Source organism: Ipomoea nil, unplaced genomic scaffold, assembly GCF_001879475.1.
Source record: "Ipomoea nil cultivar Tokyo-kokei standard unplaced genomic scaffold, Asagao_1.1 scaffold1596, whole genome shotgun sequence".
Taxonomy (NCBI): Eukaryota; Viridiplantae; Streptophyta; class Magnoliopsida; order Solanales; family Convolvulaceae; genus Ipomoea; species Ipomoea nil.
The window spans coordinates 722,501-737,345 of NW_017618024.1; the positions used below are offsets into that span (position 1 = coordinate 722,501).

General features: G+C 35.8%; 1 protein-coding gene, 1 long non-coding RNA gene and 1 pseudogene across 2 annotated transcripts in view; all 3 read left to right on the forward strand.

The window, feature by feature from the left end:
- The window catches only part of LOC109190904, a 4,243-nt gene extending 3,294 nt beyond the window's left edge, over positions 1–949 (forward strand). The window contains exons 2-3 of the long non-coding RNA XR_002055814.1: positions 1–250; positions 702–949. The exon at positions 1–250 is cut by the window's left edge and continues 76 nt beyond it. This is a non-coding gene — a long non-coding RNA (uncharacterized LOC109190904). The remainder of the gene's footprint in view (positions 251–701) is intronic.
- Positions 950–1,296: 347 nt separating this feature from the next.
- Positions 1,297–5,485, forward strand: LOC109190927 (probable fumarate hydratase, mitochondrial). Its single transcript, XM_019341531.1, has 8 exons — positions 1,297–1,449; positions 2,117–2,192; positions 2,402–2,469; positions 3,508–3,606; positions 3,740–3,769; positions 3,889–3,954; positions 4,457–5,061; positions 5,394–5,485. The coding sequence occupies exons 1-7, from the start codon at positions 1,297–1,299 to the stop codon at positions 4,598–4,600; spliced, it is 636 nt and encodes a 211-aa protein (XP_019197076.1). The 3' UTR covers positions 4,601–5,061; positions 5,394–5,485.
- Positions 4,766–6,073, forward strand: LOC109190928 (annotated as a pseudogene).
- Positions 6,074–14,845: the final 8,772 nt, after the last annotated feature.

The window sequence follows — 14,845 nt, forward strand, 5'->3', positions numbered from 1 at the left end:
CGTCTGTTTCACGAAGCGCCGCAAGGGGCTGTTCAAAAAGGCGGCGGAGCTCGGCCGCCTCTTCCCCGAAGTTCGCATTGCTGCTGTTGTCTTTTCTCCCGCCGGAAATCCATACTTTTTTGGTGAGGTTTCGAAAATGGAGAAGCTGTTGACCAGATGTGAAGAAGAAGAAATTGCGAGTTCTACTCCGGTGGTGGAGGTTACAGCGCCGACTGAGAGTCCGGAGATGGATTTTGATGGATTGGATGAGGTAGGGTTCGTCAATCAGTTTCTCAATGTTTGACTTTTGATTGACGAAATTAGATAGGTTCATTTTTTTTGCATGATCTGATATTGAGCTCTTCTATGTACTTCTAATTTTTTTGAGCCAATGATCATTGGTTTACTTCTTTGTTAATCTTCTGTCACTGCATACTACAGTTTTCTTTTATTCATTTATCATATGTGCTGTCTTTCCCTTTAATTTCTTACTTGCAAGTATGAATTAGTGGTAGATAACCGCACAGAAAAAGGAATTGCATTGAAAATGTATTAAAAAAATGAAACTGAAGTCAGATCCTAGGATGCAATCTCTTGGAAGAACACAATTAATTTTTCCATGTCTAAGATGGATTGCAACTTATTGATTTTAGATCTTTGACTCTTTGTTTTGCATTGTGGCGTGTGGAGATTTAATTGTTAATGAATCTGTTTTTGCATAGATCGTCTGGAGATGGTGAAGATGGATCAGCCTAACTGAATTGGCCTTGTGTTTTTCGTAATTGTAAGTAGTAAGTTGCAAGTAATGACTTCCAATTTTGCAGATTCGTTGCTTACTTAATGAAGTCTGATCGTGAGCATTTTGTTCACGGATGATCTTGTATGCCTTCTGGCTGCTTTATATAATTTCTATTTTAAACACAAGTAATTTTGTTCAAGTAATTGATGAATTAATTATATCCAGTTGAGTTTGTATGGTGTTTTTTCCCCAGTGGTAGTGGTGGCTTCTTTTTTAATCCATTACTTATTATGGTCAAGAAATGTTTTTCCACTTACACTACAAAAAAAAGACTTATTTAGCGACACTAATTTAGTGGCGGTTGTTAATAATCGTCGCGAAATAAATATTTAGCGACGGATTCTTTGACTGCCGCGGTTTAATAATTAAAAGTTATTTAAATAATATTTGTAGCGTTTTATTTTCCACGGTTCAGGGAAACCGCCACTATTAAACAGATACAAGATGTGTTTCGCTGCTCCCAAATCCCAATTAAAATATAGTGGTGGTATATAATATATTAATTAATATATATTAGAATGAAACCACTCAAGTGTTGTTCTCAAAGTCTCATTCTCCATCACTCTGTATTTCATCACAGTTCTCAGTCTCCTTCACGACCATTGATTCAGAGATTCTTTTGCAAGTTGCGTTTCTCTTCCCCTTCCGAATTCAACTTAAAATGTGATACGGTAATTTTAGCATACTTTCTTTCTTTTGTCGATTTAGATTCAGCAATATATTCTTTCTCCATTTTTGTCAGTTATGGATTTAATGGTTTTCTGAGTGATTTTTTGCATCATGCTTGGAATTGATAATCTGGCAAAGTTGGTTATTTCTCATATTTTGGCTATTTATCTTCAATTCGAAGAGCTGCGGCTCGAATATCTGACAGAGTGCTAGGGATTTGATTCGGCTCGAATATTTTGGCTAGGGATTTTTAAATATGCTATGTGTTTCTTTAGCAAGGCTGTGACTTGTGAGTATCTCCATATTCCTAAACTTTGCATTAATCATGTTTAGATTTCATTCTTAGTGAGTGTCAGTAGTAGTTGCTGACAAGAAATTGATTCGGTTTAAGGCAGTTAAACTTGTTGGAAAAATTCTTGTCAAAATGACCATTGATTGAATTGGTAATTGATTGTGTTATGGCATTCTCTATGTATGTTTGTTTCCTGTTAAATGATCATGATATTTCCTACAGATGTTATTCTTTATATAAATTTTCGCGAACTAAGGTATATAATGAGTTAAATGTACAATTCCACTATCAGTTTAGACCGAGCAAACACATTGTTCAATTTAGTCCTGTGTCTGTGTTGTCATTATTTGACAGACTGCTCTTATCAACTTATGCAGAAATCCAGCCATGAGTCTCTGATCAGAGGCTTCCAGCTTGCATTTTCATTGAGGAGCATTTCACTTGGTGGAGAAGGTATTTCATTTTTTAGTTTCTACTGATATATCTGCATTAGGTTGACAGCTTGAAGAAGTCAATCACTGTATGCTCCTTCTTCTATCTTCCCTAAACCATATATGCATGTTTGTGATTATGTATATATGTCCATAGTTTTTGGATACTTTTGCAGGATAAGACTAATCTAATCTAACCTTTAATACTGGCATTTATGAAATTCTGAACAGATAAGTATTTAAAGAAAAAGAAAATCAGAGAAGCAAAAGAAGCTGCACGCAGATCAAAGATAACTAAGGTGGTCAATAGGTTCTTATTTGAAATACTCTTTGTATTATTTCAATTTTCAATTGCAAACATTTCAGTATAGCAATTTCTTATGTTTTCACATGTCTTTATGTTTTTATTTATTTATTTTTTTTGCAAGCCATAATAAGTGACTGATAATAGTGAATGTAAAGTAAAATATACTATAGTGTAGGGAGGGTTGGAAACATATACTTAGACTGCACACTTGGTAATAAGCTGAATGTATAATAGAATTTGTAATCTGGGTTTAACAGCATTGGCTTGAGCTGGCTCCCCTTTTTCAACCAATTGTCAACTTTGCACTGCCTCATTGATTTGGGATTGCTTGCCTTAATACTGATTTCTGTTAAGAATGTGCTATGATGAAAATTTTTGGAATAACAGACAAGAGCTTAGGGATGATTGTTAGGGATTTTCTGATCTTAGTCTAGTTTTTGGTACTTTGTTTTCATAGTAGTCCATTGAATGTCCTTATTTTGGTAATGAGCGTCTCATTGAGGCCATCCTAGGTCAGATGTTAGTCAAAAGTTGGTAAATGTTGGTTGATGGAGATTTAGTGAACTTCTATAGACTGATGAGGTTAGTATTCTGGAGTGGCAGTTATGTTTGCTTGTAGTAACAAGCATTCATGCTACTTGTTTGACTTCTTGGCCTCTGTAGACGACAATAGTGCTTCTAATAGCACAAAGAAATTTAGAGGATGGATCTAATTTACAATCTAAATTTGGGTACTTTCTTTTGGGATGGGTTATGAGGGAAGGGATAGGGACAATTCGTTAACCATCTCCAATTAGACCCCACGATAAGGCTTTAGCTTATTCAACCAAGTTTGGGGAGTTTATTTCACAAAAGTGTGCTAGTAAGCATTATTTAACTATTTGGATATATACCAAAAGTTGTGCTGCTAGCCATCTTTGTTGTTTTCCTTTGTTTCTCTGTTGGGTATTCAGAGAAATGTATTTGGTGTATCTTTTGCTTAATTATGTGTACTGAATTCCACATTTCCACCATCATCCTCCATGATCAGTCCGTAAGATTGCTTGGAGATGCATCAGCCTCTTTCGAAAAGAATTGCGTAAGGGGAATTCAGGCCAATAGTGAAAGGATTTCTAAACTACTACACGAGGTGAGTTTTTGTTTTGTAGACTACGCTGAAATCCAAAATTTGGCCATGTTTATTGTGTTTCACTTTCTGTTGCATTCTTCTTCATCAAAATTAAAGCTTTACTTAATCAATATCTCCTGCTGAATTTTTGCAGTCACTCATGCTTGTCACATGTTTGAACCCGGTAATTATCTTCTTTAATTTCTCTTCACAATTCAACGCCCCTTTCATCTCTGAAACTGTCTCCTTTTCTTTCTTTATCCCTCCATCTCTCGTTGAGTTTGTGGTATCGGTTAATTTCAGAAAATTGGTTATGACAATGCTGCAGCAGTCGCAAAAAAGGCACACAAGGAAGGAACTAGCCTAAAGGTGACTACTCCCTGCCAGCAGTTATTTCACTCTTTATTTTCTTCCTAGCTTCAATATATGTACTTACTATGAAAAACAATGCTTCCTGCACGAAGCTGCTTGCAATGCTACATTGTGGGTTGAGAAGTTTGTGTCTGGGGGAAGAATTTTTCATGATCCTCCACCTGTAATAGAAGTCCCAACACGACAATACCCAGTTACTACTTACTACACACTGCTCTAAGAGAACTGAGATTGTAGATTATGTTGGTCAAGCTTATAAAAAAGTATTGTCTATCCACAAAAGGCTTCCTGCTTGTGGCATACTTGTTTTTGTAACTGGATAGAGGGAGGTTGAGTTCTTGTGCCGGAAGCTACGTAAAGCTTCTAAGGAAATAATTGACAAAAACTGTAAGGAAAAAAATGAGGCACTTCCAATGTCTGTATTAAAACCCACCAAAGAAAAAGATATGTAGGAGATAAATGAGGAACAGATATTTTTAATTCCTATGATGAGGAGCAGGTGGATACCTATGAGGACGAATCAGATATGTCCTATGATTCAGAGGATGATAGTGATCTGGAAGTCTGTTCCGATGGGGAGGATCTGTTAAACCAGCATCCCTTGGAGTCTGATGGTAAATTTGCAGTTCCCTTGCTTCATTGAAGGCTGCTTTTGAAGCTTTGGCTGGAAAAAAAGCCTCTGCATCTGGGTCCTACGGGAAGAGAAGTTGCTCCTGTCACTGTTGAGGGTGAATCAAATGCCTCTAGTTCCCAATTGAACAACAGTATTCATTGTGCTGGTCCTATGTGTGTTCTACCCCTCTATGCCATGCTTCCTGTATCTGCTCAGCTTCGTATATTTGAACAAGTCAAGGAAGGAGAGCACCTTTTTGTTGCTACCAATGTGGCTGAGACCTCTTTGACAATTCCGGCTGTCCGGGTATAAAATATGTGGGTTGACACATGTAGAGAAGAAGTAAAAAGGCACAACTCCAATGGGATGGAAACATATGAAGTCCAATGTGCAGGGAGAGCAGGAAGAACTGAACCTGTTCATTGCTATCACCTTTATTCTTCAGCAGTCTTTAATGACATATTCTCTCCCTTCTCAGATGCTGAAATTTTGTAAGTTTAGCATTCAACTTTTTTGTCACCTTAAATTTTTTTGCTTACAATTATGGCACCACTATATGCACAGAGGTTTCTGACCTTGTAAAAATAACCCGCATGGAGATAATTTTGTACTAGGTTTAGCGAATTTACCCAAACCTAATATCCTATGTTGCAAACACTTTCACATGGATTATTTGGTCCCCATGAGTGCCTCATTTTTCCTATTTCTTTTCCTCCTATCAAACAACGAATTAGTGGTATAACAAGGGTTAGTGTGCTTATTGTATTTCCTTGTGTTGTTGTGCATTAATAATGGACCCCGTCTCATATCCATGTAATTTCAGGTTGCAAATTTCCCTTTCCCAACTCCTCCTGAGCCAACTGCCTTAGTTGAAGCAGAGTGATGCTTAAAAGTTCTTGAAGCACTTGATGTCAAAAGAAGGTTGACACCTCTTGGGAAGGTCATGGCACAGTTCCCAATGACTCCTCGCCACTCTTCAGATGATGCAGAAAGTTAAAGATTATACGCAGGCAAATACAGTTTTGGCTTATGCAGTTACAGCAGCTGCCGCTTTGAGCTTGTCAAATCCTTTTGATATGGAGTTCGAACAAACAAAGTCTGATCCAGATGGCTTGAAGCAGGAAGGTGAGAGAAGTGATGAGAAGAAAAATTGAGGAAAAAGAAGAGCTGCTAAAGTTTCCCGAGCAAAATTTTTAAACCCCGCTAGTGATGCTTTGACCATAGCTTGTGCTATGCAGTGTTTTGATCTGTCACGGAATCCGGCAGTGAAAATGTATTACACCTGAAGACCATGGAAGAAATGTGTAAGCTGCGGAAGCAGCTTCTTCATCTTGTGTTTAACTCAAAATGTGAACTACGGGAGGATTTCTCATGGAGTTATGGGACCATTGAGGATGTAGAAGCTGCTTGGAGGGTTTGTTCGCACAAACATTCTCTTCAATCAAATGAGGAGATCTTGGGGACAAGCTATCTATGCTGGCTGGCCTGACAGGATTGTTAAACACACTAAAAGAGTTTCTGGTCTGTCTGTAAGAGAGAGAAAAGTGAATGCGGTTTCTTACCAAGCTTGCATGGTTAATGAACTGCTACATTCAAAAAGGCCATATATTCATGGAGCAACAAGTGTGAAAGCAAATTGGATTGTTAAATATGGTCAGTTTTTCTGCCCCCTTCTCAGATCCAAAACTATACTATTGCCCATTTGCTGACCATGTTTTTTGGCCCTCACCTGTGGGAGCTACCATGACATTTTTGGCCCACTGAAGATAATATGAAATGTGTAGCGGTGTTTGCCTATGCATTGCTCGAAGGTCAAGTCCTACCATGCTTAAAAGCTGTGAGGAAATTCATGGCTGCCTCACCAGATAGCATTTTGAGACATAAGCGTGTTGGGAACCTCTTAAATAGATTGAACAGTAGAGGGGGAACTATTGACAGTTGTGCCATTATTTTTCCAGTCACTGTTTACCTAAATTGGCCTTTGTTCAATCCATTTCAACACTTAATTTAGTAAAGAGTGCAGGGAAGAAGTTTATGTAGCACATGCTGCTAGTAGTACTAAGAGTTAATTTCATTTTGTCTTAGGTGATAGTATACTTTTTTTTTTTTAAATCAAAACATCTACATTTGATCATAGTATTATTGTGGTATGAACATTTTTGGTCTCCTGTCAACAAAATCGTTGAAATGTCGTTAAATAAATTAAAAAGGCATTTTGGTTATTTTTATATAAAGTAAGTTGATCCAGTTATATTTTATTTTATTTTTTGTTGAAAAAATCCACAGGCCAAAATTCTTTTGTATTTAATTGCATTAAAACTGTTTTGTTGATCACAATAGCACTAGGATCAAATGTGGATGTTTCGATAGAAAAGGACTAAAAATGAATTGTCAGTTATAAATTCAATCGTTATATCGTGGACTAGGGTCCACAGTGTACTGTGAACCTTGGTTCAATATACATAATTTCAAGGTCGGTTTTTAACAAATATAAGCAATGATAACATTAGAAAATAGAGTCGAAACAACTCAATTATTCAATTGCACTATCTAATATTCGATGTTATAATTTATATAATGAGTTAATTCCAGCAATGGTCCTCCGACTATATTAATTTTCTAAAATTAGCCCATGACTTTTAATTTGGACATTTTAGGTCCCTTGACTTTCAATTTCTTTCCAATTGAGGTCCTTTCGTCAGAATACGATTAATTAGACTTTAAATGAAGGGATAAACTCGTCCTTTCACATGTCTATGTATTATTCTTCGTATTTCTCCCTTCGTATTTCGCTGTTATATCTTGTAAATATCTCAATAATGGAGAAACACACACATGAGCAGTCAATAAATGGGGAACGACGAGGAACATTCTGGGACTTCGACTGAGATTATCTTCATATATATCGCTTATACAAGGGAGAAATATGAAGAATAATACATAGACAGGTGAAAGGATGAGTTTACCCCTTCATTTAAAGTTCAATTAATTGTATTTTGATGAAAGGACCTCAATTGGAAAGAAATTGAAAGTCAAGGGACCTAAAGTGTCCAAATTAAAAGTCGGGGTCTAATTTTGAAAAATCAATATAGTCGGAGGACCATGGCTGGAATTAACTCTTTATATAATTGTATATCGATCCAAATATTGTTAAAATATTATAACAAATCTATTTCGTGCATTGAACAGGTGAAAATACTAGTAAAAATAAAAATAAAAATAAAAATTTAAGAGACACTGAGACACTCGAACTTAAAAAAAAATATATAATTAGACATTTTTGACATGTTATAGCAAATTATTTATTTATATGTAGAATATAAATGATATCCAATATTAACACTTGCTAAAAACATGCTTAAATGACCTTCCAAAATAATAATAATAATAATAATAATAATAATAATAATAATAATAATTCCAAATTACCAGCTTTGCCAAAGTGCCGATAAGATGACAATTAAAACCCTCGTCGCGTTGCCGGGAGGAAGGAAGTCGGAAACCCCTCTGCCATATGACCGTTAATTCCTTTCCACGCCGTGGTTTGAAATTGCCGCCTTATCAGCTCTGCCCTATGACCGTTATTACCTCCAAAATTTCAAATGAACTACTCTTCCCATTCCTCTGGTGTTAAATTCGAATGCTCTTTGTTTCGAAACACAGCTTTCCAAAGAATCAGCGACTCACATAGTTTTCGAAAGAATTGTCAATGGGAAAAGGCAAAGCCAAGATCGAGATAAAAAAAATCGAGTCTTTGCAGGCCTCTTCCCTGAAGTTCATGAAGCGCCGCAAGGGACTGTTCAAGAAGGCGGCGGAGCTCGGCCGCCTCTTCCCTGAAGTTCGAATCGCTGCCTTGGTCTTTTTTCCCGGGAGAAACCCATACCTTTTTGGTGAGCTTTCAGAAATGGAGAAGTTGTTGACCATGGAGGACTCAACACTGTAAAGATGTGAAGAAACAGAAAAAGGAGAAGAAGAAAACGCGGGTTCTACTCTGGTAGTGGAAGTTACAGCGCCTTCGACGATTAAAAGTCTGGAAATGCCCATTATAGCTTTTTAACTTTCAGCTCATTTTCAGCTTTCAACTACTTTTTCAAAATATCAGAGCAATCAAAATTACTTTTAGTTTAGTATCAGAGCAAAAATTGTGTTGTCAGAGACAAAATTTTTCATCCACTTAAACCAATGTTGTCAGACACAAAATTTTATTATTATTAGTTTGTAAAGTCATGCATACATATCCCCTGGTTCATAAATGACATCATATTATGAATGGAATATAATGCTTCATTAACTATTTATAGGAATTAAAGCTAACAACCAAATTAAATAATATGCTTTAAGTATTCAAAAAAAATAATGTGCTTTAAAATTCTAGCTGGTATAATGTTGGTATTTAATTCACCAATCTATCCAATGTATAAAAAGTTAAAAGCCACATCCCAGCTTTGCCGAAGTGCCGATGAGATGACAATTAAAACCCTCGCCGCGTTGCTGGGATGAAGGAAGTCGGAAACCCCTCTGCCATATGACCGTTAATCTCTCTCCGCGCCGTGGTTTGAAATTGCCGCCTTATTAGCTCTGCCCTATGACCGTTATTCCTCCAAAATTTCAAATGAACTACTCATCCCATAGAACCGTTAATTCCTCCGGTGTTAAATTCGAATGCTCTTTGTTTCGAAACACAGCTTTCCAAAGAATCAGCGACTCACATAGTTTTCGAAAGAATTGTCAATGGGAAAAGGCAAAGCCAAGATCGAGATAAAAGAATCGAGTCTTTGCAGGCCCGAAACGTCAGTTTCACGATGCGCCGTAAGGGACTGTTCAAGAAGGCGGCAGAGCTCGGCCGCCTCTTCCCCGAAGTTCGAATCGCTGCCGTGGTCTTTTCTCCTGGGGAAACCCATACATTTTTGGTGAGGTTTCGAAAATGGAGAAGTTGTTGACCATGGAGGAATCAACACGGTAAAGATGTGAAGAAACAGAAAAACGAGAAGAAGAAAACGCGGGTTCTACTCCAGTTGTTGAAGTTACAACGCCTACGACGACTTAAAGTCTGGAGATGCCCATTATAGCTTTTTAAATTTCAGCTCATTTTCAGCTTTCAGCTACATTTTCAACTAGGTTTGCCAAACATAACCCACATATATAGCATTAAATGTTATATAAAACCTATATTAGTTAGAAAATATTTTTGATTTGGTATCAGAGCATTCAAAATTACTTTTAGTTTAGTATCAGAGCAAAAATTGTGTTGTCAGCGACAATTTTTCATCCACTTAAACCAATGTTGTCAGACACAAAATTTTATTATTATTAGTTTGTAAAGTCATGCATACATAACCCCTGATTCATAAATGACATCATATTATGAATGAAATATAATGCTTCATTAACTATTTATAAGAATTAAAGCTAACAACCAAATTAAATAATGTGTTTTAAAATTTTAGCTGGTATAATGTTGGTATTTAATTCACCAATCTATCCAATGTATAAAAAGTTAAAAGCCACATCCCAGCTTTGCCGAAGTGCCGATGAGATGACAATTAAAACCCTCGTCGCATTGCCGGGAGGAAGGAAGTCGGAAACCCCTCTGCCCGTTAATCCCTCTCCGCGCCGTGGTTTGAAATTGCCTCCTTATCAGCTCTACCCTATGACCGTTTTTCCTCCAAAATTTCAAATAAACTACTCATACCATAGAACCGTTAATTCCTCCGGTGTTAAATTCGAATGCTCTTTGTTTTGAAACCCAACTTTCTAAAGAATCAGCGACTCACATAGTTTTTGAAAGAATTGTCAATGGGAAAAGGCAAAGTCAAGATCGAGATAAAAAAAATCAAGTATTTGCAGGCCCGAAACGTCTGTTTCACGAAGCGCCGCAAGGGACTGTTCAAGAAGGCGGCGGAGCTCGGCCGCCTCTTCCCCGAAGTTCGAATCGCTGCCGTGGTCTTTTCTCTCGGGGGAAAACCCATACATTTTTGGTGAGGTTTCGGAAATGGAGATGTTGTTGACCATGGAGAACTCAACACTGTAAAGATGTGAAGAAACAAAAAAAGGAGAAGAAGAAAACGCCGGTTCTACTCCGGTGGTGGAAGTTACAACGCCTTCGACGACTTAAATTTTGGAGATGGCCATTATAACTTTTTAACTTTCAGCTCATTTTCAGCTTTCAGCTACATTTTCAACTAGGTTTGCCAAACATAACCCACATATATAGCATTAAATGTTATATAAAACCTATATTAGTTAGAAAATATTTTTGATTTGGTATCAGAACAATCAAAATTTCTTTTAGTTTAGTATCAGAGCAAAAATTGTGTTGTCAGAGACAAAAATTTTCATCCACTTAAACCAATGTTGTCAGACACAAAATTTTATTATTATTAGTTTGTAAAGTCATGCATACATAACCCCTGATTCATAAATGACATCATATCATGAATGCAATATAATACTTCATTAACTATTTATAGGAATTAAAGCTAACAATCAAATTAAATAATGCGCTTTAAAATTCTAGCTGGTATAATGTTGGTATTTAATTCACCAATCTATCCAATGTATAAAAAGTTAAAAGCCACATCCCACATTGGAATTAAATGAATATAATAAAACCATATGTTTTTGTAATTCTGTGATGAATAGCTGACAAATTGACAATGGCTTGGCAACAATGTTTTTGTTATTGATCTGGTATATCACTCTCCCTAGTCCCTTATTTACATTTTATTTTGGGTTGGTATGTTGCTCATGAGATTTGGCTATGATGATGCTTCCATTACTTTTGTCTGAATCAAATAATTTTGGGTTGGTATGTTGATCATGAGTTTTGGCTCAAGTAGCATTTTGCCCCCAGTCCTATTTTGATTTGAAAAATTAGCAATCTGAGCCTATTTGCATTTCTTAACAGGAAAATGAGGAATTATAGACTAATGAAGAGCCTATTTGCATTTCTTAATAGGGAAATGAGGAATTATAGACTAATGAAGACTGTGGTGATTGATGAATCATGAGTGACTGAATGGTGCTTTTGCAGTTTTGCTTGATTAAAGACATTAAGTCATGAGTGACTGAATGGTGCTTTTGCAGTTTTGCTTAATTAAACTTTAGTAATTTCAAAATTGTGTACTTGTGATTGTTGAACTACTGGAGTGTATTATGTTTGTATGTGTTGCTAACTTTTTTTTTTGAATGCTACTGGCTCTATTACATTGTAGTATCTGTTCATATACTTTCTCAACCTACTGAAACACAAAGAACCAATAACGCCTCCACTGAGGCTCGAACTCATAATCTTCCAAATGGAAGTCCAACCCGGATACCATTAGACCACATAGTCCTGGTGTATGTGTTGCTAACTTAATTAGCTATTTATCCTATATATGGCTTATATTAGCTAACTTAAGTTGTAATTTGCATTTTGCAGGATTTATATTTTCATGCTTTTGTAGTATATTTTTTAATTTTTAAATGTTTTTGAAAAACTGATATTAATCCGAAATCCGAAATATCCGACCGAATCCAAATATTAAATAATCCGACAGTTATATTGCTTGAAATGAACGGTTTGGATACAAAATTATAAAATCGAAATCCGATCAGATTGACGGTTGAGAAATCCGATCCGTCAGAACCCGTCCGATGCACAAGCCTAACTAATATTTATAGCACGAATTGAACACCACTTTACTCATAAAAACAAGTCTTAAGTAAAACATCACATCTAATAAACTAGTTAAATATTCTTTAGTAAAGTTATATGTATAACTTTTGATGCATCAATGATATTATATCATGCAGTCAATGCTACACCTATTTCTAAAATTTTAAAACTAACAACCAAATTAAATAATGTGCTTAATTCTAAGTATAGTGTTGACACTTAATTCACTCATCCATCTCATATATATAAAAGCTATAAGCTACAAGCTACATTCCACATCTGGGCAGCTTGCAGCGTAATTTGCTTTATTAATTAATAATTCTTATTAGTTATTTCACATAGATATATTCCATACGCTATTATTGGGATATTTTTTTCATTCAATTCTCATGTACAACCCCATATATATCCAATTAATGATTGTTTTGGTCTCTCAATTATGTCATAATTATCAAATTAATCATCAATTATTAATTTTGACCAAATAAATCCTCAACTATTGATTTCGTAACTAATTTGGTCATTCGTAATTACCACGCACCTTAAGAAGGAAAATCATATACCTTAAATTTGACCTAAACGTAAAAAGATCAAATTGTCACCGTATTTTTTTTTTTTTTAAATTAATAGATAGAACCATAAAATGTGTTAGCTTTAATTCTAGGTAGAACCGCAAAAGTGTAGCTTCTCCCACAAAGGTTGAATCCCAATCATAAAAGTGTAATGGATAAAATGAGTGGCAGCAGCTGCTAGCTTTAATTTTATAGTAAGCTTAGAAAATGTGTTAGTATTAATTATAGAAAGAGTTCTACTACATGTACTCTCAAATCGTATTCCCTCAATTTTATTTTCTGATATGTCGAGTTCTAATAAACTATTTTTTTTTTCCTATGTGAGTCCCAATATAAGTGTCTGCGTTAAGATTGTGTGTGAGGATAAAAATTTGAGAATAAAAAATGGGAGTAACACATGACATTTTCTTTGTAGAAATATATACTGTCGCATCAGTTACGCAGGATGTTATTGATGCATATGTTTTTTTTTTAAAGAAATTAATAATAATAAAACCTTTCACCCACCATTCTATCCTTATCATAACTTTTTTTTTTTTTTAAATATAATTATTATTTTTTTCTCTCCAAAATCTCGTCTTCTTTATAACCCTCATCAAATAATGCATCACATGGCCTAAGTCTCATTACAATTTTTTTTGAATATATATTAAGACTGAATCAAATTTTATGTCGATTTTAACCAATAGTAAATCTTTTTATATTGGATGTTAGAATGTCATCTCTAATTAAATTAAAGAATTTATACGGAACAAATTATTTCCACAAACTGAGTTTTATAGGATAAAATTTATTGGTAAGATTGAAAGAACTCTAACATTAGTTTAAAATTTAAATAAATGTAATATACTATGAAAACTAACATTAAGTACCATCTCTTTACATGTTATAAAATTGATTGTGTGGGTTTCAAGAACTTTCACTAACAAACCCTATAATTAACAAAGAGATATTAGCAAGTGAAGCAGACGTAGTAGTTTTGTTGCAGGCTTCAAGGTATAGGAAAGTTACATCTGGTATATTGAGGAAGAATTCTACACTTTTAAGAATGATAGTCATGTTGAAGCCTCAATATAATGTTTTGAATGAAAAATTGAGGGTATTGAGCAAAGGTTTTGGATTCTTTGTATTTATTTGTTCATCTAGTTTGAAGACTTTGTTTAAGCTACTTTTTCAAATATTCCCTACTTTAACCCTAGCCCCATTACAACCTGTGAAAAGTCCTTTATGATTTGTGCATGTCATGCATGACTCTTGTAGTGGTGATTGAGAAGATATGCAAGCCTATGGTAGATCAATTTTATAGGAATGAACTTGAGTGAAATTTATACCCATCAAACACTTGAGTGATGAGTGATATTCTTGTGAGGGCTTACTTATTTATGCAAAATAAGCATTATATGGTGAATCTCGTTGTTGTGATGTTCTCGGTATATTTGGATGGGTTTATGCATGATCGGGTGTTGAGTCTAGCCTAGGATTTACCTTTAGGACTTTGCATATAGATTTCTTGATGTTCTTGAGGTTCTGGATGCTCCTGAACCATTATATGATTGATGTTGAGTCTTGGCATGTTTAGGAATCGTGTTAGAGCATATTTGGAATGATTCTTCTTGATTTAATTTTCGTTAATTGAATCTGTGGTATTGTTGTTGTGTGTTGGAATGTGTTTGGATATGATTTTGGGTTCCACGAGAGATCCCGGGACTGAAAAGTTGCTTGTGTATCAGTGGGGGGACGAACACCCGCCACCTACCCGCTGCCCGTGCTCTCTTTCCAGCGGGCAGCCGGCGAGTCGGCGACTGCCCGCCGGGCACCCGCTGGAAGATGTGACCGCCGGCTACACCCGTCACCCACCCGCTGGAAAGTTGATGTGGGTCATGGTGTTTTTCCCCGTTTGATATTTCCCTGTGTCCCGTTGTGTCCTGTTGTACCCCATTTGTCGTGCATGAGTCTCGTTTGATGTTTTGAATACCGTTCAAGGAAATTATGTGTAGTCCGTGTCGTTGTTGTTATGTCTTGATTGTTATGGGTTGGTTATGT

Bases quoted from the DNA above. Each gene is read 5' to 3' on its own strand.
- LOC109190927 (XM_019341531.1), top strand. From the start codon at position 1,297: ATGAAACCACTCAAGTGTTGTTCTCAAAGTCTCATTCTCCATCACTCT. The intron at 1,450-2,116 runs GTAATTTTAGCA...CAACTTATGCAG, and splicing joins TCAACTTAAAATGTGATACG to AAATCCAGCCATGAGTCTCT. The intron at 2,193-2,401 runs GTATTTCATTTT...AATTCTGAACAG, and splicing joins CATTTCACTTGGTGGAGAAG to ATAAGTATTTAAAGAAAAAG.